At 42.5% G+C, this 25,633-nt stretch overlaps 2 protein-coding genes across 2 annotated transcripts in view; both read right to left on the bottom strand.

Annotated features, from left to right (window-relative positions):
• Positions 1–1,346, bottom strand: part of TRAF3 (TNF receptor associated factor 3) — a 47,123-nt gene extending 45,777 nt beyond the window's left edge. Inside the window, exon 1 of the mRNA XM_077180722.1 lies at positions 1,212–1,346. The gene's annotated coding sequence lies outside the window, so the exon portion shown is untranslated. The remainder of the gene's footprint in view (positions 1–1,211) is intronic.
• Positions 1,347–2,949: 1,603 nt separating this feature from the next.
• Positions 2,950–24,948, bottom strand: LOC143694395 (uncharacterized). Its single transcript, XM_077180564.1, has 6 exons — positions 24,940–24,948; positions 23,968–24,476; positions 23,598–23,732; positions 22,942–22,997; positions 3,819–9,458; positions 2,950–2,983 (listed from the first exon to the last, which is right to left on the bottom strand). The coding sequence occupies exons 1-4, from the start codon at positions 24,946–24,948 to the stop codon at positions 22,982–22,984; spliced, it is 669 nt and encodes a 222-aa protein (XP_077036679.1). The 3' UTR covers positions 2,950–2,983; positions 3,819–9,458; positions 22,942–22,981.
• Between the last annotated feature and the right edge of the window lie 685 nt (positions 24,949–25,633).

The raw sequence follows: 25,633 nt of genomic DNA, 5'->3' as shown, positions 1-25,633 counted from the left end.
AAAGTATGCAGAGGACACTCACTGATAGAGTAAGGGGTTTACATCCTAAGATTAGAGCTTACAGGATCTTGCACAGCTAATGACACTTCAGAGGAAAGACTGCTGATTCCCACTTCCTGCAAATAACTTGTATCTAGGCAATGAAGTTTCCAATATTACAGCAGTGTGGATTTTTCCCCCATCAATTCTACAGAATTCCTACATGATTTTAAGACTTCATCACTTTGTTTCTCTCCCTAAACTGTATAATAAGCAAAACATTGCTTACCTTTTATAGCATCTCTGGCCTGAAGTGTTCTACATCAGTAGGAAGTATTATTTTTGGACTCTTCTAGTGAGATTTGTCACCACTCTAAACCCTTCTAGAAGTCTGGATAAAAAGAAATAACTTGCCCACACTTCTTAAGAGTCAAAAGAGATTCTTTTTCTTAACATGATACTTTCCAACTAAACTGTACACCAATGCTTTGTTATCTTAGGAAGCAATTTCAGGACCTGAAAACACTAGGTGTAATATTAAAGACAAACCTACATCTCTCTATATAAGGAGAACTACCACCTTAACATTATAAATGCTTCTTAGAAGAATCCTTTCTTCAACCTACTTCACTGTTTTGGAAGTTCTTCTATGGCTGCCTTTAGAAGATCCCAAAGGAGTGTCAAACTTAATCAAATTCAGAATATTTATAAATGCACTTCCTGCAATATAGCATAAAGTCACAAAATACACTAAAAATGTTGATCCATAAAGCCAGGCTCAAACCAGTTCCTGGAACTCTTTTCCATCATTATACAACATCTAAAATACACCAGTGGATAGGCAAAAGGGGAAAAAAAGAGGTGGGGGGAAAGACAGCTCCAAAGACAGCTCCAAAGATTCTGTTAAGCATGGGTCATGGATTTCTATTTCCTCTACACATCTGCTAAATCTACAAGCAATTATTTTGAGGCCAAGAGCAGCAAATTCTTAGTGTTATATCAGAACAGTGAGTTCCACAGGTTAGACAAGCATCATAGTGTCAAAAAGTGGGTTTGCTTTGTCTTGGGGCTTTTAAAAACAATTTTCCATTTTCCAAGACAGTTATTCAGGGAGAAAAAAAAATAATTAAACTAGGTATATGTAAACTCACATTGCATTTTTATCTTTACATGGTCTTACTACTTTGCTAATTTATTCTCCAGGGTATTGACTGCACCAGAATTATACTTACTCACTGACAGCTGTGCTGGTGATAGCTGAGATTAGTTACAGTGAAGGCTACTCCACTTTGGAACAAGGATGGGTTTTGTTATCAATCCAAACAGCCTCTGTGTCTCAGTGAAATAAGGGATTTCATCAGGGCACTAACACAACACAGAGGGCTGGCAACAGCTGTAATTAAGGCAAATCCATAGTATCTTAAATTCAGCTGAGAGAGGACAATCCTAAGTTTCTCTCACTTCCCAGAAGAAAATTTTACATCTTTAATGATATGTCATCACCCAGTTTTTTAAAACCATCTCCAGATAATTTTATTTTAAAAGTGGCCTAAGCTGAATGTAATAGGCACATAAGAGATCATCTCTCTTAGTACAAACTTTTTGTATTCATACACTTTCCTTTATATAGCCCCTTTTTTCTCTCATCTGCTCAGTTTTGACCAGTAATTCCAATCAAGTTCTCCACTACTCCATTCAAGGTTCACTTTGATGGACTACAAAAAAATCAACAACACGGATGCCAGGGGAATATATTGTAAAAATCTATTTTTCATCCTATCAGCAGTGCAATGATGAATTGCTGAAAGGATTGCACATGAAAATTTAGACCAAGGTCATCAAAATAACTGCTCATTCTCACAAAGAACTGTATTGCATTTTTGAAGTAGAGGAGGAAATATGATGTGCATGACTAGAATTAAAACCAAAGGAAAACAGATTTCCAAGCACCTACTTCACGGCAGTAGAAAGACTGCTTAGGTAAAATGTTCTCTTCTACAAATATTCATGCTTTAGGAGGAAAACAAATAAAATCATTATATCCTTAATAAATGTAACAGCAATTTGTCTCCTAACCAGTACCTAGCAAGCTTATGAAGTTTGGATTAAGTACAGCCCAGTTCAGCCATGCACTCAAACACAAAGCAAAAGAAACCTTTGAAAGTATATAAAATTGTAATTCCAAATGAATCTCCTTCAGAGTTTATCCAATGCTGTCTGTCAATTTTTCATGTTTGACAGATGTGAGAATTTTCATAGCAGCCAAAATAAAACTTACATTAAAAACAAAAGGATTTTACCATATCAGAGCCACAGAAAGCAGTGGCAGCGCCACTGAAGAACAAGCCATATATGTGAATACAATTTCAGGTAACACACAAGTCAAGGTAAAAGCATTAGAAGTTTAAAGGTGAGTGTCCAAACTCACAGTAACACAATTCCAATAAATGTATGTATTTTCTTAGGCTCTAACCTTAGGAAAGGTTCACCTTAAAAACAGGTTACAGGACCTTTTCCCATTTAAATACCTCTTTGATACCACAGATGCTGCTAGAATGGCATAAAGGTTGAAATCCTTTACAGTTCTTGCCCAGCCTCTGTTCTTACTGCTTTTTCTAACCTCTTCCCTAATTACCTGCTAACAGGTAAACTCTATCAGTCTGGAAATTATATGTTCCTTCTCATGTAAAAATTCTCCTTCACAGACAACTGAAGAAAGTACAATATTAAAAACTGAGTTGTTAGCTTAAATAAAAGTTCTTGATTTCCAAAGTCCATGCAGCAGCTTTCTTGATCAGATCTGTATACTTCTCTTCTTCCCACACCTCCCCCAAATTTGGAAGACTCTCTGATTGCTTACATTTCCTTTGTTTTATTTGAATCTCATTTGATCCGTAGCTTGAGAAGAAAGAAGAATAGGCTTTCTCAATGCTCTGATAGGGCTCTCTTTACTCCTGCCAATAAAAGGAGCTTTGCTACAGTCTGTCTGGTTTCTTTCTTTGCCCTGAAGAAAGAAAGAGGTTGAGTTACATTACCTTCATTCAAAAACACTGTAACAGGCTTCTCAGAATCCATCAAGTTACTTCTTTAGTTTCATTAGACCATCAAACTAATTCTTAATGATGAACTATAAAAATAACCTATACATAACATAAATAACAAAGAACAGTACACAAAGCATATCAACATGATTTTTAAACTATTGTTTTCTTCTCCTCCACTATTGCTCACAAATGACTCAACAAAATAGCATTAAAGGAGGGCATGCACAGTTAAAACCACAGCTATATTTTCTTGCTTTCACACACACAAAAAACCTTCTTCACTCAGATACACTGGGTCATTACAGACCATAGAAAACCTTCAAAGCATTTTCTTGGAAAGTCTGATAAATTCCATTTGAAAACACCAACTCAATTCTGGGAAAGTAATTAAGTGTTCTGCAAAGCAGAACACCCCACAACAATATTCCAAGAGGTCATTACAAGTAAGCAACTTAGCTTGGGGAAGGTTGTTTGATCCTGGAATTTTTACAAGCACAGAGAAAAAGAAGAAAATGGTCCAAGAGCATAATTAATACAAATCTTCATCAATATCTATACTGTCATGTTTAAGAATGCACGAAGTTCAACAAATGCTACCACAATGCCCAGGTCACCACCACACAAAGCCTGACATCCCCACGGCCTCTCTCACCCTTACACGTCAAGGCCAAATTTTGTGAGCGCACAGCAGCAACCTCACCTGGCCAGGTACAATACAGAGCCAAATCACATAATTTCACAGGAATTTACAGGAATTTCAGCAGCTCAACTCCTGTCAGTGAACTCTGCACCCACCTAGCCCCGAGTCCAGGAGGGCACTGTGGTTACTCCGCGGTGCCAGGGCAGCGACGTTGGCGGGCGGGCCGGGGCAGGCCGGCAGCGAGGGCCCGGCCAGGCAGCGCGCTCCCCGCTGCCATCCTGCACACAGCTGGGGACGGGATCGGCCTCAGCAGTCACAGTCACACAGCTCGGCCTCGGCAGTCACACAGCTCGGCCTCGGCAGTCACACAGCTGGCTACGGAAGGTCACAGTGTCACAGAAATGCTTACCTGGCCCTACACGCGCCGGGCTTTCGCTCCCCTGCCACAGCTGAAGTGCGGGACTTTGTAACATGAGACCAAGATAGCCACAAAGGAGGAACGCCACAAACTTCCACGGCTATAAAACTGGGGTTTTGTGGCTTTCTGATTTTTTTTTTTGATCTTGGTCATGTGCTACAATTCACCTTTGGTCCTCGGGAAGCGGAAAGGAAAGGCTACTGCTGCTAACAAAGCAGCAGCAATGCTACTTTGGACCACAATCCTAGTAAGTAATGTGCTAATGAGTGGTTACAGGTTCTGGCAAAACACACGCGGGCCAATGAAAGCTCAATCTGGCTCATTCTAGAAACACAGTACCTGGAAAAATAGCCCAGCACTGAGATTTACAGAAAACTCCAAGAATAAATGCTTACTCAAAGAAAAAGGAGATCTGCAACTTCACGCTTTCCCCACCAAAACAGTATATAAATTACAAGTCAGCCCATTATACCTACAGGTGTCATGAAAGTAGCACAAATTTCTGTACTAAATATTTACATATTAACTCAGCAAAAAACTGAAGTTCTAAAACTCTTAGCTCCGATATTGACTTCAGACACCAATCATACCAATGACCCTGGGCCACTACTCCTTCGTATTCTTAGTTATAAATCCAAATTTAGTGCAGGGAGTTTTGCACTTTCAGCCTCTCCTTTCCCTCCCAAGACACAACCAACCCCTTCCAAACCACAGAGAATTAAGGTGCCTCCAAAGTTTCATTCTTACTAAACAAGTGCACTCCACAGCTGAACAGCAGCATTATGACAGTGCTACACCCTTAAAAATCTGGCATAAAAAAAAAAATCCAAAGAGATTGGTAAAACATAGAAAGGACTGGGGATTTAGGTCCTAAGATTAACATAAAAAAGGAACATTCTCAGAACAATTGAAAATAATTGATCTTGAAAATAATTCTGTATTATATTGGAAAACCAAAGTGAAAACTGACTAAAAAAGAATCTTTTAATACTAATGAAGTACACATAACTGTTTCTCAACTTGAATACACTAGATAATTCAGGGAAATTATTACAAAGAATTTCAATGAATTACAAGCAATAAAAAAGGCAATCAAAACTTTTACTTTCCAACAAGCACAGTTATTGTTGCATGCTACAACATATAGAAATTACTTTCATTATCCTTTATATGTTAGTCAACAAAAAGTACCTTACCTTATTCTCCACTGTCTGAGCACAGAGGATTAAAAACAAAGTATTAGGCAGAAACTGCAGGTGATTTGTAACAAGAAGAAAACCCAAACCACTGCATCAATAAGCTTAGTGGCTGTCCAGCATGCCATGCACACTCTAGGGACATTTAATGGAAACTTATCCACATCCTTTTTTTTATTGCAAGCTCCCAGACTTCTGAATTGGAAACCCAACAGCAGCCGTTCATTACCTCCTCCAAAATGCAGATCTCAGCAACACCACACTGCAAGAGGAGCCACCACAGCTTGATTTTCCCTCCTAGTAATTCCCTCCTTGCCAACTACTGCACTGCAGTCTTTCTGAGGGCTGTGCAAAATGCAATCAGGGGAGGGCTGAAAGAGCCCAGCAAAGAAACACAGCTACAGCAAAGTTCTTTCAGATCATCTCATGACTTCCTAGTCGTGGGCTGGAAGGCATAAACTGCAGAGTTTGGTTGGGATTGCTTAGCATTTTCTCTGCTGCTCTTCCTCATGTTCCTGCCTGCTTTTTATTTCATTTTTCACAGAATAATTTGAGGATAGCACTTTGTGGAAAAACTGGAGTGAATGAGGGGAAAATAAACAATTTTGTTATAATAAAGCTACCTTTAATTCTCATAACCGTACTATTTTAAGGGATTAAAATCAAAACGTCTTGTAAGGTTTAGGATGTTTTGGTGTTTTCTCAGTTCAGGGAAGGGGGAGACACTGGTGGATTTTTTTGCTTTGGTTGTTAAATTGGGGAGTTTAGTCAATTAACTACTTAGCACTTGGATGCTTTCCCTATACAATTAAAACTGCCATGATTACACAACAGCAGTTTTTGTGAGACAAGTGCCCAGCAGGGGCATTTGTAATTATTCCCCAAGTGTTCCACAACAGCAGCAAAAGAATGCATCCAAATATTAAAGAAGCTTTCACAGAAGCAGTGGGTTGGAAGGGACATCTGGAGACCATCCAGGCCAGCCCCCTGTGCCCAGGCAGGATCAGGCAGAGCTACCCAGCACAGCCACCCATCGGGTTTTGAGGATTTGCAGACAGTGACTCTACCACCACACTGGGCAGCCTGTTGCAGTGTTTGAGCACAACCCCAGCCAAAAGCTTTTCTTGTATTCAGAGGGAATTTTATCTTTTTTATTCTTAATTTATGCCCACTGCCTCTCTGGACACTGGAAATCTAATCTCTAATCTGAGTTACCTCCATCCCCCTCCACTCTCCACAGCTGTGTTTAAGAGCAAAGGGAGCCCAAGGAGCCCCTGGTGTCAATCAGCCAGTTGTTGGCTCATTGGAAACAATAGGCTCATCACTGCTTTCCACCCCTCCTTCCTTCTGCATCCTGCAGAGCCAGGCTCAAGGCCAGATCTTTTAGCTCATCCCAGCTGCCTACCATCAGCAACCTATTATTCCTGGAGACCCAGGTCCTCCTTGGGGGAGCATCCTGCCCAGTCTCCTCTGGTTCAGCCTCACTGGAACATTAGGCAGGGCTGAGCACCTGCTGGCCATGACATGGAAAGCTCAGAACCCTCCAGAGCCCTCTGGCACCTCCCCACCTCCTGTGCAGCCCCCAGGAGAGGGGCAGTAGCAGCAATGAGAGCGTGTTATATGGGCATGAGCACAAAGGAAATGGGAGAGTTTGGAGGGAGATGCATCCTTTGGGGGCTTGGATCAAAGCAGTGCTAAGGCTGGCTGGTTTTAGGGGCATCTTTGAAGGTTTTCCTTTCCCTTAAAAGGCCAATATAATGGGCAACATAGGTATAGACTCAGATACAATGAAAACAATTACTACCCACTCCCTGACCAACAGATGGGAGATTAACTTCTCAAAGCTGTGCACAAGTCCTTTGCTTACTCTTTGCAGGGGCTCCTGAGTTCCCATGCACTGAAACAGCAACTTTAAAATTTTTCTTCTAACATGGCTTAGTTAACACTGACATTCCCATAGGAGATAATATATACCCAGTTTAGGCTCCCAAACAAAGTTTTAATTTGTTTTATTTTCAATTTTTATCTATTGAAAAGAATTTACCACTAAAGGTCATCATCTTCAGCTTCAAATCCCTTCCTTGGTTTGCAGACCACATGACATATAACATTTTAAAAACATAATCATAAATATGAAAAGGGGAAAGAGAAGCCTGTTGGCTTTGAAACAGAAGAATGAAATCAGAAAAGCTATTAGAAACTTTCTGTGTGACTTAATGCACTTCTGCATACTTCTATTCTCCTTTGTTGAGGAACAGATCCCCCTTCTCTGATCTTACCTGGGCACCTACCAAGTTCCCATCTCTTCATATGTATTACCTTGTATAATAGGGCTCCAGTCTTAAGCTGGGAACTGTCAAAAGTGAAAAAATAACTAGAAATAAGGAACACAAAAACAATTATATCTTGATAAAGTTGGGAAGAAGGACTAAAAATATCCCTTTCCCCTAAAAACCAAACATAAATAAGAAAATAAGATCTTTAATTACTTTTTTGGTTTCTGCAGTTAGTCTAAGACTAGCACCTTAACACTTCCTAACCTGTTTTGCTTCAGGACAGTGAAAATTACTTCAAGACAGCCATGAGTAGCCTAGTTGCTTTCTGGCAGGCATTCACATACCAGCACAGAGGCACACAAGATTTCTTAGGAAAACGCCACCAAACAACTAGCACCAACTTAGAAGACGTGGCCAAGGGAAAAAAAAAAAAAATCTTACAGAAAGATAGCAAGTCTGCTTCATAAACTGTTCATGGTCCTGTGTGGGAGAGTAAAAGAGAAAGAGAAAAGGCCAAAAGAGTGTTCAACCATTCCAGCAGACTACTTCCTTTTCCTGCATCCTTCAGATGCTACTTCTAGATCACAACCTAAAAAGGACTTCTCATACTGTTATGTGAACCTACAATCAGAACTTATTGTGACAAGAACATGAACTTCTGTATATAAACACCATCATTAATTCACATAATTTACTACCAACAAGAAGCTCTTTGTCACAGAGCTTAACATACGGTCTAGCAATAGTGTAGCAAAAAGCTTACTTTTTATCCCTTTCCACAGAGAACTTTGAAAGAGCCTCTCTACCTTCCAGCTTTATAAAAAGCTGTACCTGTTCCGAGGAAAAAGCCCCAGAGTAGTCCCAGAGCATCACCTGCTGCTCCTCTGCAAAGCCACAACCCCCAGCACTCACCTGAAGGACTGAAGAATTTCCTATGTTCACTTCAAGAGGTTGAAAGGAGCACGTTTCACTTCTTTTATCCATTCCTAATTTAAAGCTTAAACTGAAGGCAAACAGGACTAACTTTTTTTTTAGAAGCATAATTTGTTTTTTAACTCCAGAAAAAGTAGAGTGGAACAAGGAAGGAAAGCACAACCCCAAACATATTTAAGGTACTGTTCTAAAGGATTCAGGACATTTTCTCCTCTTGCAAGTAACGTTAAATGCAGTTTTCCAAATTAGGCTGTGGCTGACTGAGGAAGCTGGTTACCACCTATGAGTTCTAACCATATTTTTAATCTATTTGAAATCAAACATCTGAGGGGAAGATTTTTTTTGTGAAATAGAGATAATAATTTGCTTACCTTCCTTGCAAGTACAACTGATGAAACAAAAAAACCCAGCCTCCATATACTATCATGCAACTTAAGTCCATCAGGCAGAATGCAGAACTTGCCAAAAAAGTCCATTCTGATTGTGTGCAAAGCACACAACGAGACAGAACAATGCTACATGAGGGTTTATTTACAGAAATGAGAATGAAACTTGTTCTGACTTTTGAGGTATCACCTTCATTCATAACCAAACCAAACCCAGGCACTGAAGATGATTTGTAAAATAAATATCATCAACTTAAAGATGCGAAAATGCAAAGGAGAATGAGGTACTTTACGGTGTCATGCAATGATACTAATACTAAAAAAAACCAACAAAAAACCAACCCAAAAATCCCACCAAAAAAAACCCCAACTCGCACAACTATCACGAGGTTTCTCAACAGACATATTAAAAACATACACAGCAGAAGAATCGTTCCTACCTACCTGTTTACATGAAAAAAATGCCCACCACAAACCCCAGTGACACACAAGCCCGCAGTCTGTGCTCCGATAGATTAATATATTGTTTCCCACTGCTGAGAGCTGGTCTTGATTCAGTTAAAGCCTAAGCACTTGGGCTTTCCTGCTGGGAAACAAACAAGTCAAGTCGGTTTCAAGCATCTCCTATTAATACAGAGAAACAATTCTCACAAGCCTGAAGGCGAAAAAAAAGAAAAATAGTAGGTAAAGGCTGCACTAAACCATAACAAACTACAGCAAATCAAAAAGCTGCACTGAAACCTACTAGCTCACTAGAAAATTCATTGCAAAAGTCTGTTTACTTCATGGAGGAAGCCATCAGTGAGTCAATATCTACAAGAATGTTTTACATAATGGGAAAATTTTTATTGGCCAGAGGTTCACAGTGTTCTTAAATTTCCAGAAACTGCAGATGTAAAGATACTTCTCTTAACCTAAACCAAAACCAAGAAAAGAAACTGTCTGAGATGACACTCCATTTCACAACACAGCTCTACTGCACTTCAACCTTCTCAGCACAGGAAAGACACTCTGATATTAAAGGATGGAAATGTGAACACTGGAAACAGAGGTAGCTTTTAGACTACCACCAAATGGCATTAAAATATATCAGCCAGCATAAAATCTTGGTTAGCACCTTGTTGCCATTTCTGAGCTGTGACACTAAGAACTGAAGTAGCTTAAGGAACCAGTTCTACTCTTGTAGAAAATTACTGAGCCAGTCAGAAGGTATTTACAAGAAAGCATGATACTATCTTAGTTCTTCCATTTTCACTTGTAAAAGCTAATAAGAGAGCCAAGAATCATTAGTCAATGAAGAACTGAAAGGAGTTCCTTCCTTCTTTTAACAAAGAAAACATGCTGCAACACCACTACAGTATAAAATCCAGTTTACTCAAACTAAAGTAGCTTGAATGAAGGAATCCTTCCCCAGTCTTCAAAGGCCTGACAACAGTTTAAGGATTATCTTTAAAAACCGAAGAGTAAATTCAAAACATTGCACAGGTTACATTATTCCTCTTAATCTGCTAAAAATTACCAATTTAAAAATGCAAATTATATTTTAGTTGCTGCTTTTAAAATATTTTGAATGATACTTAATAGTAAGCATTTTCATCACACAACTTTTTGGAAGTTGGAAATTGAATGAATATTTTTTTAATTAATGTCATGCATCATACATGCACAAGTATCAGGAGCAGAGCTCTAAAAGAGACTTTAAATTACAAAGCTACTCATAAACTAAAGCCTACGTGTTAAATTTCAAAAGCACAGAGATCACATTTGTTTCAGTACTGTAGTAGTATAATTCTATTACCATGACAGTGCAAAACAACTTTCCTAGCAGGCCACAAAGCATTCAGAGGGACACATGATCAGAAGCTCAGATTCAGAAAATCAAGTTCATATTCAGCCAACCCTTAGTGCTGGCACTCCATAATGCAATATATGAGCAACTGTTTCTATAGTTCTTATTTTTTTATCTGCTTTTGGTGATGCAAATCCTTTCTAATGTATTCTGTTCTACTGAAACATTCTCATCCCCCACAGTACTTCAAGACATCCCATCTCATTTCTCTTCTCATAAACAATTTACCTATGTATTTGCCAGCAAAAGCCAGTTGATGGACAGAAGAATGAATGAGAAAGGTCTTCTGACTCAAGTAACTATATGCTTCTTTTTAAATTGAAACCTAGTGATGGGGGCTGCCTCCACTGCCCAACAGACCCAACCTGTAATTATGGAGAAAGACAAAAAAGCACATGCAGAACAGAAAACAGAAAGCATGCTCTTTTCTTTCATCTGCTGATGCACTCATTCATCTGAAGGCCTAAAATCTATGCCTGCACATGCAGACCAAGACCAGCAATGCTGCTGCACTGCTCAAGTAAAAAGCAATATGTGGTAATTACCAAAGCATTCTCTTGGGCCCTCAGCACAGTTCCCCACGTGTCCATCAGTTCATATGGAGAGCAAAGAACAGCACAGCTGTTTCCTGGGATAGTGAACACTGCTCCTCACCTGCAACCAGACTCTTCTGGCCAGTCTTGACAGTGCTGTACTTACATGGACTTCACCATCTTTATCCACACATGGATGTAAGCCCTCACCCTCCATGAACTGGCAGGCTGCACTCCTGATTTGCCTCACTAAAAAACTACAGCCAGAAAAATACTGGCTTTGTGGGTCTGCCTCAGGTCTTCCACTTAAATCTCAAGAGCAAGCACAGCTCTTCCTACAATGTTAAACATCTGGAAATCATGCTGGAGCAAGCTTAATCTGCTACTTTGCAAGATGACCCTATAGAGCTCAGAACCCTTGGAGCTACTCTTATAAGCTAAGGTAACACCATAAAACCCATTGCCTGGATTCAGATAGGAATGTAAAGGCAGAGAAGCTTCAGTAATTCTTTTCTAATGCTGTAGCTCCACATGGTACAGGGAAGAATCTCAGTACAGTAATCTGAAACAAAAAATTCCCAGTGCAAATTAGTAAAAAAATCTCCAAACAAAACAATCACACAAGAAATAAAATACTAATAAAAAACCTAGAGCAGAAATAAAGGATGAATTAGAAAAACAAATCCTTGCAGCAGCAACAAACAGATGTGTTATAGACCAGCTCCTGCTCTAGGCCTCCTATGAGAAAAAGGAGATGATGAAAGCAGGCAGAACACCACTCCACACCTGAAAGACTCCTAATTCTGTAATGGAGAATTGTGTCTTTTCTACAGTGCTCTGCCTGCAGACAAAGTGCCCTGTATGGCATATTGGCTCCTCAGACTGCACACCTCCAGTCCAACTACCCCCAAGTCTGAGTACACACTGGAAACAGCCCTGAAGCCTTTCTGTGTTTAGACAGCCACCAGAAGCAATTACATCTGGGCACACTGCAGGCAGTGGTCCTGGTTTAACACGTGGAACACTCCAACATCTCTAACCCCCATGCATTTCTCCTTCATTCAGTATCAGCAGTAGATCAGTTCTATCAGTTAACATAATGCTGAAAATTCACCAGCCTCATTTCAATTCTCACACTGCCTGCTCTTCCAAAGTTAGTTTGGATTGTCTAACTAGTTCTGCCACAGTCACAGCAAAGCTGTGATAGTGTCAAAGAGGAGTGATTGACCACAGTGGGTATCTGCAGGAAGAATGACCCCAAGTCATTCTTACCCTAGTTAGTGAAAACAGATTAATAGCCTTCATCATCTTAGAACAATGGAAGCTGAACTCTTCTGTATTAATTTACAGCCATAGTAAACTAGCCTCTTTACTCTTGCAGAGAACATCTGGATAAGTAGGGTAGCTGTAGGGAAACATCACCTCAAAATTCACTTGTATCCAAATATTAAAGCTTTCTTAAAAATATTTCTATTTACAGGAAAATTAGTAGAGACCAGAAGAACAGAGAGACATCAGTTAAAGGAATGCATCATATGGGCTTAGGGAGCTCTAACAGGGAATAAGGCCATACAGAAATGTTATTAAAACACTCATTAAATGCTATTGTTTCTATCTTATTTAATGTATGTAACACTTGGCAATAGGCTCTGATGCTTGAGCCCTGGTAACTGACTTCAACATTAAGATATTGGTACATCTGTACTTGGCCTTCCCACCTCTTCCTTGAAATTTGCTATGCTTGCAGTAGTGAAAAAAACCAAATCAAGACAAAACCAACCCCAAACCTAAAATATGACAAAATCATGGTTTTTACAGTTCACTTCACAACACCATATAACACAGAACTCATGTTCAGCAGTGATTTAAATTAGGTTTAAAGGTAGAAAGTGACTTGCAGTACTCTGCAGCTCTGGGCCGACTCTGAGTGATGAAGATACATGATTTCATTTTGGTGTCAGTAACAACATCAAGCCTGACACATTGCATCTAGTCTTAACATCAGGCTCTAGCATTTCATTTAACAACTCAGGACAGCCATCCATATTTATTATCAAGAGCTTTCCTGTACATCAATAAATTCTTGCCCAGGCACATGGGACATATAGTCATTTCTCAAAAGATACCTGTGCAAATAAAATCCTTCATTTATGCAAAATCTCCTGTTTGATCATTTATTTACTAATTTTTTGGGGGGGTTTTAAGCAGAAATATACCATCCCACTCATTTTTGGTGGGTGTATCACAACCCTCCTCTCATCACTCCCCCTAGGCCTCCCCTCACTACCTTCCTTCACCTAAAAATAAACAAGACACAACCTCAGTACACTACAATATGTTGTCACTTCTTCCCTGCCCTGACTACATCCTCTCTGATCAACATGACATAGGATATGCTGTTGGATGCCATTTTGGCTGTAGGAGCAACAATTATTCCTCAATCTGGAGTCTAAGCACAGCAAAATGCAGTGACAAATCCTGTTAATTGTCAAATCTCAGCCTGTAAACAGAGTCAGTCTCCTAACCACTTCAAACTCAAGGCAGAAGGGAGGAAGCAAGGGCGGGTTTTGTTAATTTTTATGTATCTACCAAGTGCAGAATACTATCAGCCTTCTCTCCACACACCACCCTGGACAATGTCAGAACCAAGGCATTCTATTCAAGGTGACCAAGCACAATTTTCTTCCTTCCTGATTGGTTTCCACCTTCAGCTGTGGCCTCACTCACCAAGCCAATCACATAACCAAGGAATGACAAGTTCACATTTGATACGACATTGCATGGCTGGATATCACAGCTGCTATCTTCTAATTGCCCCTTTAAGGGTCCTTATTAGCCAGCTCTAAGTTATTATTAGCAAACTGATAAAACACAAATGGCCAAGTTCTCTCACACAACAGTTTGTCCATTTTTCCACTTATCACACTGAGTTATTCCAAAATAAATGATTAAGATCAAGAAGAATCATCCCCATGCCTATAACTTGAACCTGTTATATTAGTTACTGTTACCTTTTGAGGAACTAACAGCATCTGACAATCACACATTTTAATCCTGGCCAAGGTTAGAAAGCCAACCAAGATTTTTGCAAACCTCTCTATTTCTCTTTGAAAACAGAAAGAGAGCATGTGACACCCACTGGCTCTCTCACACCACTTCAACAGCTGTTAAACTCAGGTCAAGACTGTTAAGCTAGGCTTCCAGCTGCTAGATCTGAAATTATTTAAACTTTCTAACATCTAAGAAGTGGATTTTTGCTATGCTACATCTTCTTCAAGAGAAAGAAAATAGGATTAGTCTCAGTTTCTCATGAAAAAATGCATCTCTTGCATTTCTTGCTCAGTGCTTTTTAATGCTACTAAACTTTTTTTGCTAGCTGGTTATAGTTACCTTGATTCTGTAAATCACACTAAAAATACCTCTGCCTGTAATGAAAAAAGAACCTATTGTGACTAACTTGACTGCTCTTGGCCAACACCATTTCTAAAAATTAAGTTTGGGGTTTTTTCCTACTTACAGCCCTGTGGTGTGGGAGAATTCAGAGACCTCAGCAACCTCATTCTGTTATCTTTGAAGCAATCCTACCAGCAAGGAGTACTGAACAAATTCACTTTTAATTTAGTTCGTATCTCAGCTCTAACTACTGCAGAGAGAGTCAAGGGTCTAATCACAGGGGCTTAGTACAATTCCAGATGCCAAGTCCTGTGTAGAACTGGCAGATAAAGAGTTTAGCCCTATCTCATACTTTCTGAGCATCAACTTCACACCACAGGGGACAACCTATAGCATTTAAGATGGTACTCAGTGCCTCTGTGTGCAGGCACCATCTTTGTTCCCTTAGGTTTTTCTAAAGTCAGTAGTCAGTCAGGGCTTAGGCAAAGAAATACCATCATGATGTGTTGAAGTTACAACACAGCTCTTTAAAATGAAATGCTAGTAGACAGGGTAAAAGAGATCATAGGAACTCAAAAGATTCACCAGAGCATTTTTGCTGTAATAGTCTAATTAATTTTGGGATTTTTAAATCAAATATTTCTTGAGACTGCAGTTCTTTAATGCTACAGTATCTCCATCTACATGGCAGCAGGGTATGAATATAATGGAGTCAACACTTGCACAGATGAGAGCTACAACAGAGGCAGCTGCTAAAATCTAAATCACCCACACAAAAAGCATATGATTGATTCCTTCCATACCTCCTTCCCAAGATGACAGCCTGTCTTTTTAGTATTTTATCTAATCACTTCAAACTGAAAAAACCCTACACCTTAGCAAGTATTCCTGCCTTTGAAAAGTGTATTTTAATAAAGAGAAGACCTTAAAAAGAAAAATACAGACACGGAAATAGTTCTAGGCAGAAGCCAGATTCTATTGGGTATATAAATATTTCAATCCCAGCAGCACCACCTAATGGAGAGCTCACCAATTTTCCCCCTTCTTAAACATGACAAATATTTGAGTTTGGAGATGTTAACAACTGGTACTTTAGCACATGCCCTAATTATTACCCTATAAAATCTGATTAGCTAAAGAGAAGCCAAACCATTTCTCCATAGACAATCATGGTCCTTTTTTCTGCATGCACCCACATTACATTCATACAGAAATTTCTTCAGTACACAAGAGCTTTGTTTAACCAGGAGATAAGATTTTAGGAAGATTTTAGTTAGAAACTTATAAAAACCCCAAACAACAGTAACCGTGCAGCAGTTCCAGCTACCTTAGGCATGTTTCAACTTGCCCTCAGAAAGGAAAACAGAAATGTCACTACCTCTGAAGTGTACAGAACACTGACCAACCCCAACCTAAGATGATGTTATGAAGTTATGCATTCCCAGACATCTTCAGGCTGCAATCCTGCTACAAAACACCCTATGGGAAATTTATTGTAAGCATCAATAAAGTGTGCAGCATGATGCCTGCTGTAAACATCCATCATTTATCTCTTGCCAACAGACGTGACTGAACTCATGTATAACTGGACGCAAAAGAAATGAGTTTTTCTTCACTGCCTTTTGTCCTCCATGTTCATTATATAAATCACAACACTGTAAGTAAGGGTTCAACTACATTGAACTTTTCCAATTAACTCAGCACAGGGACACTTGTTCTGGAATAAGTGCATTTTTATGTATGGCTCAGAGGACTTTCAGAGTCCCTCTGCCCAAGCTCATCTCAAAAGAGTCAACTAATATACTGAGAGTTCATATTAAAAAAAAACAAAAACAAAAACAACAAAACAAAAACACCACCAAAATCTTACTCATTAATTCTGCAAAATTACAGCATCATACTTTGGCTACATGTACTAAAAGCTTTATTTACACAAAGAAGATAATTCCAAGCTTCTTCCTCATTTATTTTGAGAGTGTCTCCTCTGCAAAAATACACAGAATGCAGTGGGTAGATATTTATTTGCTTGTCTTAAATCTGTCTCTAGAAAACAAAGGCACACATAAAACCAACCAAACAAAAAAACCCCGACACAACAACAACAAAAAAAACCACTAAACATCAACCAAACCACACAAACTACCAAAACAGTAAATTCCCCAAAACTCCCTCAAGATGTTACTGGCTAAAATACTGAAAGTTGCATGTCTAAATAATCCTTTTCAAAATGAAAGTGCAGTTCTCAGGAATTTGCAAGAAGGAAAGAGGAATAGGGGAAATTTGTGGTGCCAACTAGTGAAAAATATCTGATGAAATCCAATACTCAAATAATAATAAACTTGTTTTATCTTCCTAGACATTGCAAGAGAATTCTTCTGTCCATGCTCAAAACCAAACTGCTACAGAAACCACCTGCCAAACAGTATGAGCAACACAACAGCAATATCTACTAGCTGAACTACAGCAGAGGATTCATTGGCATTTCCATCACATATTGACACCATGGGTGAGTAGTGAGATGTATTTGCTAATCTGAACTACAGCATGCTCAGGTTCTGTAGATAGAAATATGATTCAACTCCTGACAGAGAACAGGAGACTACTGACTTCAAGGGATACTGCATGCCATTAATTTCAAATGAAGTTAGCACAAATCCTTTATTCCCTGCTCCCCACCAAAATACTAAATTGGAGAATGCAATGAAAATACTACTGCATCAAAGGGTTCCAAAACTGCTAGAGAGGCACACATGCAACTCAGCAGTCTTCATTTAGGTAGTCTTTATTTAGGTATCCAACCTCCTCCTACTCAAACTACCAAATGGTAACATTTTGAGAACATGGCATTTTACAACCACAAGGACTTTTACCTTCATCTACTGAATATGGAACTGGCATCCTAACCAAGTTCAACCACAACAGCTGGAATGATAAAAACATTCCCAAGCATAACATCCTTGAGATGAACAGAAGACAGTGCAAAGGAAGGAATAAAAACCAGTGTACAATCATAGACACAGGTACTTCAGACAACAGCAGGGTACACTGCAGTGTATCTCTGGTGACCTGGAAGAGAACAGTATGTTCATTCACCTGGAGTGGGAGGTGGGGCAGAGAGGGAATCACAGAAGCAGGTAGCTACAGAGAGGTCAAAGAAAAGTGAAACAGAAATTACTTGCCACAGTGTGAACATAGGTACAATCCTGGAAACAGGTATTTCAAGAAAAAAAAGAATTATGTAAATGGAAGTAAAGGGGAGACTGCAGTTACTTTGCCCAAGTGCAAGGACAAAACCACCTTGGAAGAAAAGTCATCCACTAGCAACTCCAAAATTGCGAGAAATCTGATTGAAAGCAGGTCAAAATAAGTCACTTCTAAGAATCAGAAGGACCAGCTGGAGAAATTAAGAGCCTTTATACTCTTTGGAAAAACATGATGGAAGAGAAGCACAGCATGGACAAGAGCAATCCATTGGAAACTGAAGAGCTTAAATGCAGGAAGAGGAGTCACTTGGGATGGTTTGAAGGAGATTAAAACAAGAACAAGTTAAATGAAAATTATGAAGTTATACTTCCTGTGCAAAAATCAAGACTTACATCTGCGAGTCATTAATTTACAAGCCTCAACACACCAAGCAACCCACTCTCACAAGGTTCCTCTCTGTGGTAAAGACACAGAGTGGGCACAGTCAATCTGGTGCAGCACACAAGATCTTCATTATAAAAACCTCTAATAATTGCTCTAATTATCTCTCTCTCGCATGTACAGAGATGAGGTTACAAAACAAAATCCATTCACATCGCTAAAATTTGGTTTATGAGCTGAGCTTTGCTGCTACAAAGTGGCACAAATACCATGCAGGTTGGCTCCATAAAATAAGTAAGAAAACAGTTACTTTTCTAGAACATTCAAAGGAGAAAGCCAGGAATAAGTACAAGCATGGGAACAACTAGCACTGAAAAAATTCTGTCCTGTACACTCAGCCTCATAGAGCACTGCATGTTTGCTGTGGGCATCAATGGAAGAGCACAGCAAGAGCTGTTTCCTGTGCCACGATGCTGACGGTGCAGGATGGCACAGCTCTGCAGAGAGCCAGGACTGGATGCCTCCACTCAGCACTTGCAGTTCACTCACTTTATCAACAGATGACGCTTGCACTGCCCTGCTGGGTCTCAGCACCTCATCATTTTTATGTCCTCAGATCATAGGAAAGTACCGCTATTCCCATGTTATTACAGACTGGGAAAATGGTCTGTATATGGAGCAAGAAGCTAAACACAAAACAAGCGACTAGCTGCATCAAAGTTATTTTCAGAACCCCAGTTCTGAAAATAACTACCACCTAAACCTGCACAACACCCAGGTTTCTCTTTTCTTTCCCAGCACATATTCCACACTTAAGAAAACATCCTGACAAGGTTAATAACCTCAGGAAGAACATCAAGTTCACATACATGAGAAAACAATAAACAAAACAGTGGATGAAGCATCAGCAGACTCTAAGTCTTTACTCATCCTGATAATCCTAACAAAAGTCCTAACCACTTGACTGAGACATCATGCTTCCTCTCACTCTGTTTCTTAGGCACACTGAGTTTTGATTTTTCCTGGCATGGCAAAAACCTTCAAGAGAAGGAAGTGACACTACTCTCAACTGGCCTGTGGTTTGATGATGAGAATGCTCCCCAGGGAAGTAGGAAACTTGGACTGGAATCCCCCTTCTGCCCCTGGGACTAGGACATGATGTCACATCACTCAGCACTTCGACATCAAAGCCCCTTGTTGGTTTGGCCCTGACTGGAAGGCCTCAGTACACACATCTACAGGAATGCCAGAAAACCAAAGCCCAGCCTCCAGGTCGCCTGGTTTTACACTGGCACCTGCAGTGGAGCATCTTCTCTTTCTTGATAGATGTCAAAGCTTGCAAGAACAAAGTGGCAGCCAGGAAGGCACTTATCTTACACTAGCATCTGCAACACACTTTTCAAGACAGATGAAATCCAAATCACTTGTTTTCCTAGACACTTAAGAAAGCTGTAAAGATTCGTGGCATTATGAGCCTGTCTTCCATGTACGTACTTGTCTACAAAAAAATGTTTTTCACATTAATGCAGAAACCAAAACATGAGACAGAAGTCCAGTATTACTCCAAATGTTAAATTTTTCTAATTATGAGCTACCATACAGTCATCAATAAAACACGTAAAATGAAAGATTCATGACTTCTTTCACAAATATTTGTGAGAAGTGTTTACTATTTGTGCATGAAAAGATTCACTTCAGAATATTTAAATTACTACAGAATTAGTAGCAATCATGGCAAATAATCTACAGAATGTTTCCTCTACACATCAAAGAAAACTATTTTACAAATTAACATTTTATGAAACTATATAAAATAATAGCAGAACTATGAAATATTCCAACTTAAGGCATTCCTGCTATGCCTACTGAGGTTCTAATGCCTGCAACCAGCAAAAATTCAAATCTTGATGTCCAAGTACACAACACCCCAAATTTCAGGAGAAGTGAGCAGGGGATGGAATCCATCACACACACACACACAATATTGAACTTCTGCACACACAAACATGTTGAGACTTTGCTGCCTTGACTAGATGAACAGCAGAACTTGAAATTCTACTGAAATCACATGTTATACATGCAGAGCAAAAACAGCAGGGAAGAACAACAGCATGGAAATCAAAGGCTTAACATTTTTTGGGGGGTGGAGAGGATTAGTGACCTACAGTTGTTGTATATAATTTTAGAGACACTCGTCCTGTTAACCTAGTTACAAAGCCAACAGTCAGTAGCAATTTGAAGTCACAGTGGCAACGATATTTTTCCGTGAGGGCTCCAGAAGAGAAGATCTACATGAAGAAAACAAACACCTCCTCAAAGACTACGTAAACACCTCTCCCTCTCTCACACACATATGGAATTCTCAATACCAAATCACCTTTTGCTTCATTTTCTCCTTAAGTTCTAAGGTGTTTCCAGTGGGTACTTTCCTTACTTCCTTTAGATATCCTGAGAGCTTTTTTGCATTTAATTCCTTTTCTCTTCTTTCCCATTACAAAAAGAGAGAGAGAACACATCTTCCTACATTGTGGGCACCTAACAATAGCTCATTATAAGGTGACTCCCTTTTTCTCCCAATTCTCTAGTCCCTCCTCCTGCCATAAGAAAAAAGACCGAAAAAAAAATTAAAAGTTTGTGATTTGTCAAAACTAAATATACTCATTTAAATTATCCATTTATGAGGGCATGGGATTCCAGCAGGCAGAGCTGGGAAACCAGTTATATTCTCTCTGCCAGCTCTTTAATACTGTAGTTTCTACAGCACCACTTCACCACCACAGGTTAAAAAGTTTAAGATAAAACCTGGTGCAAGTACAGCACTCCCTCTTGTGCTATAATCACACCTTTATTCTGCTGCACAAAACCACACAACTCTCCCTCCCTCGGCTTCTTTTCCCCATATTTCGTTTTGAAATCTCCAATTTCTCCCACCACTTCAGGCGCTCATCAGCCAAACACCAAAAATTCAAGGAGGTTTCAAATATAAGCATTCTATTCAGAAAGTATCCACAGCTTAAAAAAACAAACAAACACACACAAACTCAATCCTTGGTAGTTCTTTAAAGGAACTGTGCACCAGTATACAGATACCAGAAACCAATGTCTAATGAGCAATCTTCACACATCATAAGATGCAGTACCTTCAACTAAGAAATACAATCATTATAAAGAAACTCTAATAAAATCCAGTAACTACATCATCTAAGATGAGATCAGAATGTTGTATTTTTACAATACCTATTCATACAAGGCCGGTTTAGGGTATTAGAGTAGATTTAAGTCATTCTTATTTTTAAACTGCCTTTTCATCTGAAGAAGAACTATGATCAGCTGCTTACCAGTAAAAAATCAAGGTTTTTTGGCTTTTTGTATTTTCAGCATTGCCATATCTACTATAGAACAGCTGGACTTCAGTACCAAGAAGCCATTCCTCTTCTCTCCTTAAGTGTTCATTATGGACAAGAACAATGAAAAGACCTAAAATACAACATGATCCCAAGATCATTTAAAAGATAAACCGTGTTAACATGGACTAGTAAGACTTCATAAATAATCTTTGGTCACTGATGCTGATGCATCAACAGTAAATATGCTTACACGATGCTCGAATTCTCTGAATCCATGCAAGAATGGTTTCTCAAAATTGGTATCATCAAACTTAATTACAGGAGGACTTCAGGAAAGCCTAAAGACTGAGTCATTTAGCACCCCCTTTGGATTAGAATTAATTTGCGCTGATACTGAATGCACTTTATGATTCTATACTCTAGGTCCAGCTATTATTAGAAACAACTCACCAAGTCATATTTCAGTAAAACACCTACCATTCTTGTGCTGGAACAACCCAACTTTTAAAACCCCCTAGTGCTGCCTGCTTGCAATGCCCAAGCTCATGATACATCAATGTTTCCGTTACCAAGCTCTATGACAAGGGGTTTCCCAGTGCAGCCATAAAAAACTGATTCCGTCCAAATGTTCAAGTATGTCTCACCTTAAATGAACAGCCCTCTCCCTAATCACCACAAATAGCATTTAGATCTCAATCCATATGTGGTATGAGCCAATGGCTCATTTGAAAGGACAACACGCAGTATATGGTATGGTCTCTCTAGGTCTGAACAACCATCGGTGCAACCTTTTAATCTAGGCTTCTAGGCAAGCCAATAGCCATTTTAAATGTAGATTTTTACTACCTACTTCAAATTATACTATTTCATTTGCCTAAGCTAGACACTGCTAGTACACCTTTGCATCATGCACTAAACTCCTTTCCAGTCTATGAATGCAAGTCCAGATTAGTGCTCAATAATGCTACGTGCATCCTATAGGACAAATCTGCAAGGAAAAACACACCGTTCTACTCAAGAAATAGAAAACACGTAAAATACAATATAAAGTATATAAGGCTCAGATCTCAACGAGCTAGAGCAGTCACAGACCCAGAGACAGCATATTTCAAATTGTATCACTGGAACTTCCCACGTTTTACTACAACAGAAACAGCAAAAGATGAAAGATGCCCTAATGCGTGGTAAAGATCCACGCGGAGGAGCACATACAGTCTGTCACGTCACACACAAGCTGCTCTGATCGGCAGAACATGAGATTATGCCTCCTAACATTAATACTATTTCTCCTGTTTTTCTACAGGTAATTCAGATCTCAGGCACTCAAAAAGACACAAATAAATCAATACATAAATGCCTTACCTTCCTATTTTACAAGCCACTGCAGTTCTCAGATTATGAGTCAGTCATAGGTTAATCTGCAGAGGAATGACTCAGTATAAACTTTTAAACATTCATGATTTTTTCGGACCTACAACACGGCGGTTCATTCAACGCGCTAAAACGCGGCGTCGCGAATCAGCGCATGAAATGAATGGCGTGAAAACAAAACACTTTTCTTTCCGCTCACGGCAGGCAGCCGGGGATAGCGCAGCGCCGGTGCAGGCAGGCGGACTTTGCGAAAATACAACTCCTTGCGTGCCGACGAGGGGCAGCTCCGGCGGGTCCGGGCGCAGCCCCATGGCCGGGGAGCGGCGGGGGCTCCGCCGCAGCGGCAGCCGGGGGGACGCGCAGCCGGGACCGCGCTCCGCGCCAGGCGCGGCGCTGCCGGCAATGCCCCTTTAAAGGCCGTCGGCCCGCCCCCAGCACTGCATATGGAGGGAGCCAGGAGCGAGCGAGCCTTCTGCATTCAAACGACACATCAAACGCCGCAAGCGCCGCCGCGGCTCCCGGCTCCGCTCCGGCCTCGCCTCCCTCCGCTCCCCGCACAGGCACACGCACCGCGGGGAGCGGGGCAGAGAGCGACAGGAGCAGGGGAGGGAAGGGGGAGGCAGGAATAAGTAAGCGAAAAGGGGCACCTGCAAAGCCCTGGAGTGCGAGTGCGTCCGGGCAGGAGAGTCCGCGCCGCTCCGCCGCAGGCTGATCTGTCCCCGGGCACCGGCCGCCGCCGAGGTCCCGGCACGGGCTGCGGGTGCAGCGCGCTCGGCCCCTGCCTGGCAGCAGATGCCTCGGTCAGCGCTCAGTGCCCCCGCCGGAGCGCCCCCGGCTCCCGCCGCCCGCCCGGCCCCGTTTCCCTGCCCGGAGCGCCCGAGCGCGGGCAGGCGAGCGCGGCCGGTGCCGGAGCCCCGCGCGGGAGCCGCCGCCACGGCGGCAGCGAAGCTCCCGCCCTCCCTCCTCCTCCTTCTCCGCCGCCCAGCCGAGCCGAGCCGAGCCCCGCGGCCGCCCTACCTGCGAGCGTGTGCGGGGAGCGGGGCGGCGGGCGGCAGCTGGAGCCGGGCGAAGACGACCGCCAGCCCGGCGGAAAGTCCCGACCGCTGTGCGCCGTCTCCCCCCGCCCCGCACTTCCTCTCCCGCCCGCTCGGGCTGGAAATCCCCGGCGAAGCCCGCTGCTCTCCCGGCTCCTCCCAATTACCGAGGGCGGGCCCGGCACAGCCGCTCAGCGCGCAGGCGGCAGCCGGGGGCCGGGCTTGCCCTGGCCGCTGGCCCCGGCTGCACCTGATGCTGCTGTCACCCCCCTCCCGCGGGCACGACTCGGGCAAAGGGGCCCCGCGGCCGGGGGAGGAGGCGCGGGCTGGGCTGCGGGGGACGGCGCGTCCCGCTCCGGGCCGGCGTGGTGCCGGCGGAGCCGTGGGGGCTCGGCCGGAGGGCGGGCACTGCTGCTGGGCACTGGGGGAAGGAAGGGCGCGGGAGATGGCGCCGGGACGCGGGGCTCCGGGAAAGCCGCTCGCTTCCCCTGCCTATCCCGAGGGAGGTGCAGCAGCCCCGCTCAAAGAGGCGCCTCGAACACAACAGCGTTTATTAAACAAAAAGTGCTACTGGGAAGAATGGGAGGGAGCGAAAACAGCAGTTGGGAGCGGGAGAAGGGTCTGGAAGAGATCAGGAAAGAGCAGCGAGCCAGAGCCGCTCGCCCGCGGGACAGGCCGGTCGGGGCGCCCCGGCAGCCGCCGGCCGTAGGTGCCAGCCCCGAGTCCCGGCGGCGGGCAGGGGGTGCGGGCTGTTCCCTGCCCGGCTCCCCGGGGCTGCGAGAAGCACCCGCGTCCCCTCCGCAGGCGACCGGGGAAAGGGGCGGCGCTGGCAGCCCATAGAACCTGTCGCTCCCGGCGGCCAGGTGAAATAAATGCCTGCGTCGTGCTCCCCTAGCTCCGCAGCGTGTCCCGACCGGGGCGTGTGTTCCGCCAGTACCGGCGGTCACGCTTTTACACGGGGCATCGTTGGCTGTCGTGGTTTGTCGTGTTCCCGCCGCCTCACCGGGCTGCGGGCAGGGAGGGAGGGAGGGAGGGAGGGAGGGGGAGAGGCGGCTCTGGCGCAGAAGCGGCGCGGGGGCTCAGCCGGAGCCGGGAATGCCCAGCCGGAGCTGGGGATGGGGGCTTAGCCGGACCCTTGGTCCGTGGTGGGCTGGAGGAGTTGCCGCACAGGGGCCTTCGAAGCCCTGGGTGCAGCGATGGGGCTGGCAGGCGGGAGAGCCGCAGCTCTAAGGAATGTGCAGAGCTGAACACGGAGAAATGTGTGGTGTTTGGCTAATTTCAGTGGGATGAGGTCACCGTCCTTTTTGGACGTTGTTTATCGAGGGATCACTAGGGAGGAACAGTTGGATGCGTGATCCTGAACGGACAAGCTTTGCGTCATAGTTGCCGCTTGCAGCATCTCCGCGCGTCCCGAAATCCATCCTGACCCTCCTCGCTCTTCATCTCCCCCGGCTCTCGGTGCCGCCCACGCCACGCTGCCCTGCAAACCTAAACATCTCCAGCTCCGACACTGTCCTCACCAGCCGCTAAATCACGAAGCCTGGCCGCACTGCTAATTCCCTCCTGTGCGCTGTTTTTCTCCTCAACCCACTTCTCTGCTTTCTCTCTTTCCCCCTCTCTCCCGCCTTTGCTGCTGTCCCCAGTCAAAG

This window comes from Agelaius phoeniceus, chromosome 6, assembly GCF_051311805.1.
Source record: "Agelaius phoeniceus isolate bAgePho1 chromosome 6, bAgePho1.hap1, whole genome shotgun sequence".
NCBI lineage: Eukaryota > Metazoa > Chordata > Aves > Passeriformes > Icteridae > Agelaius > Agelaius phoeniceus.
This window is presented reverse-complemented; position numbering and strand designations above follow the sequence as displayed.

Excerpts from the sequence above, each read along its gene's own strand:
- LOC143694395 (XM_077180564.1), bottom strand. Across the intron at positions 23,733-23,967 it reads CTCCCCGCACACGCTCGCAG|GCAGGGGCCGAGCGCGCTGC; the intron begins GTAGGGCGGCCG and ends ATCTGCTGCCAG.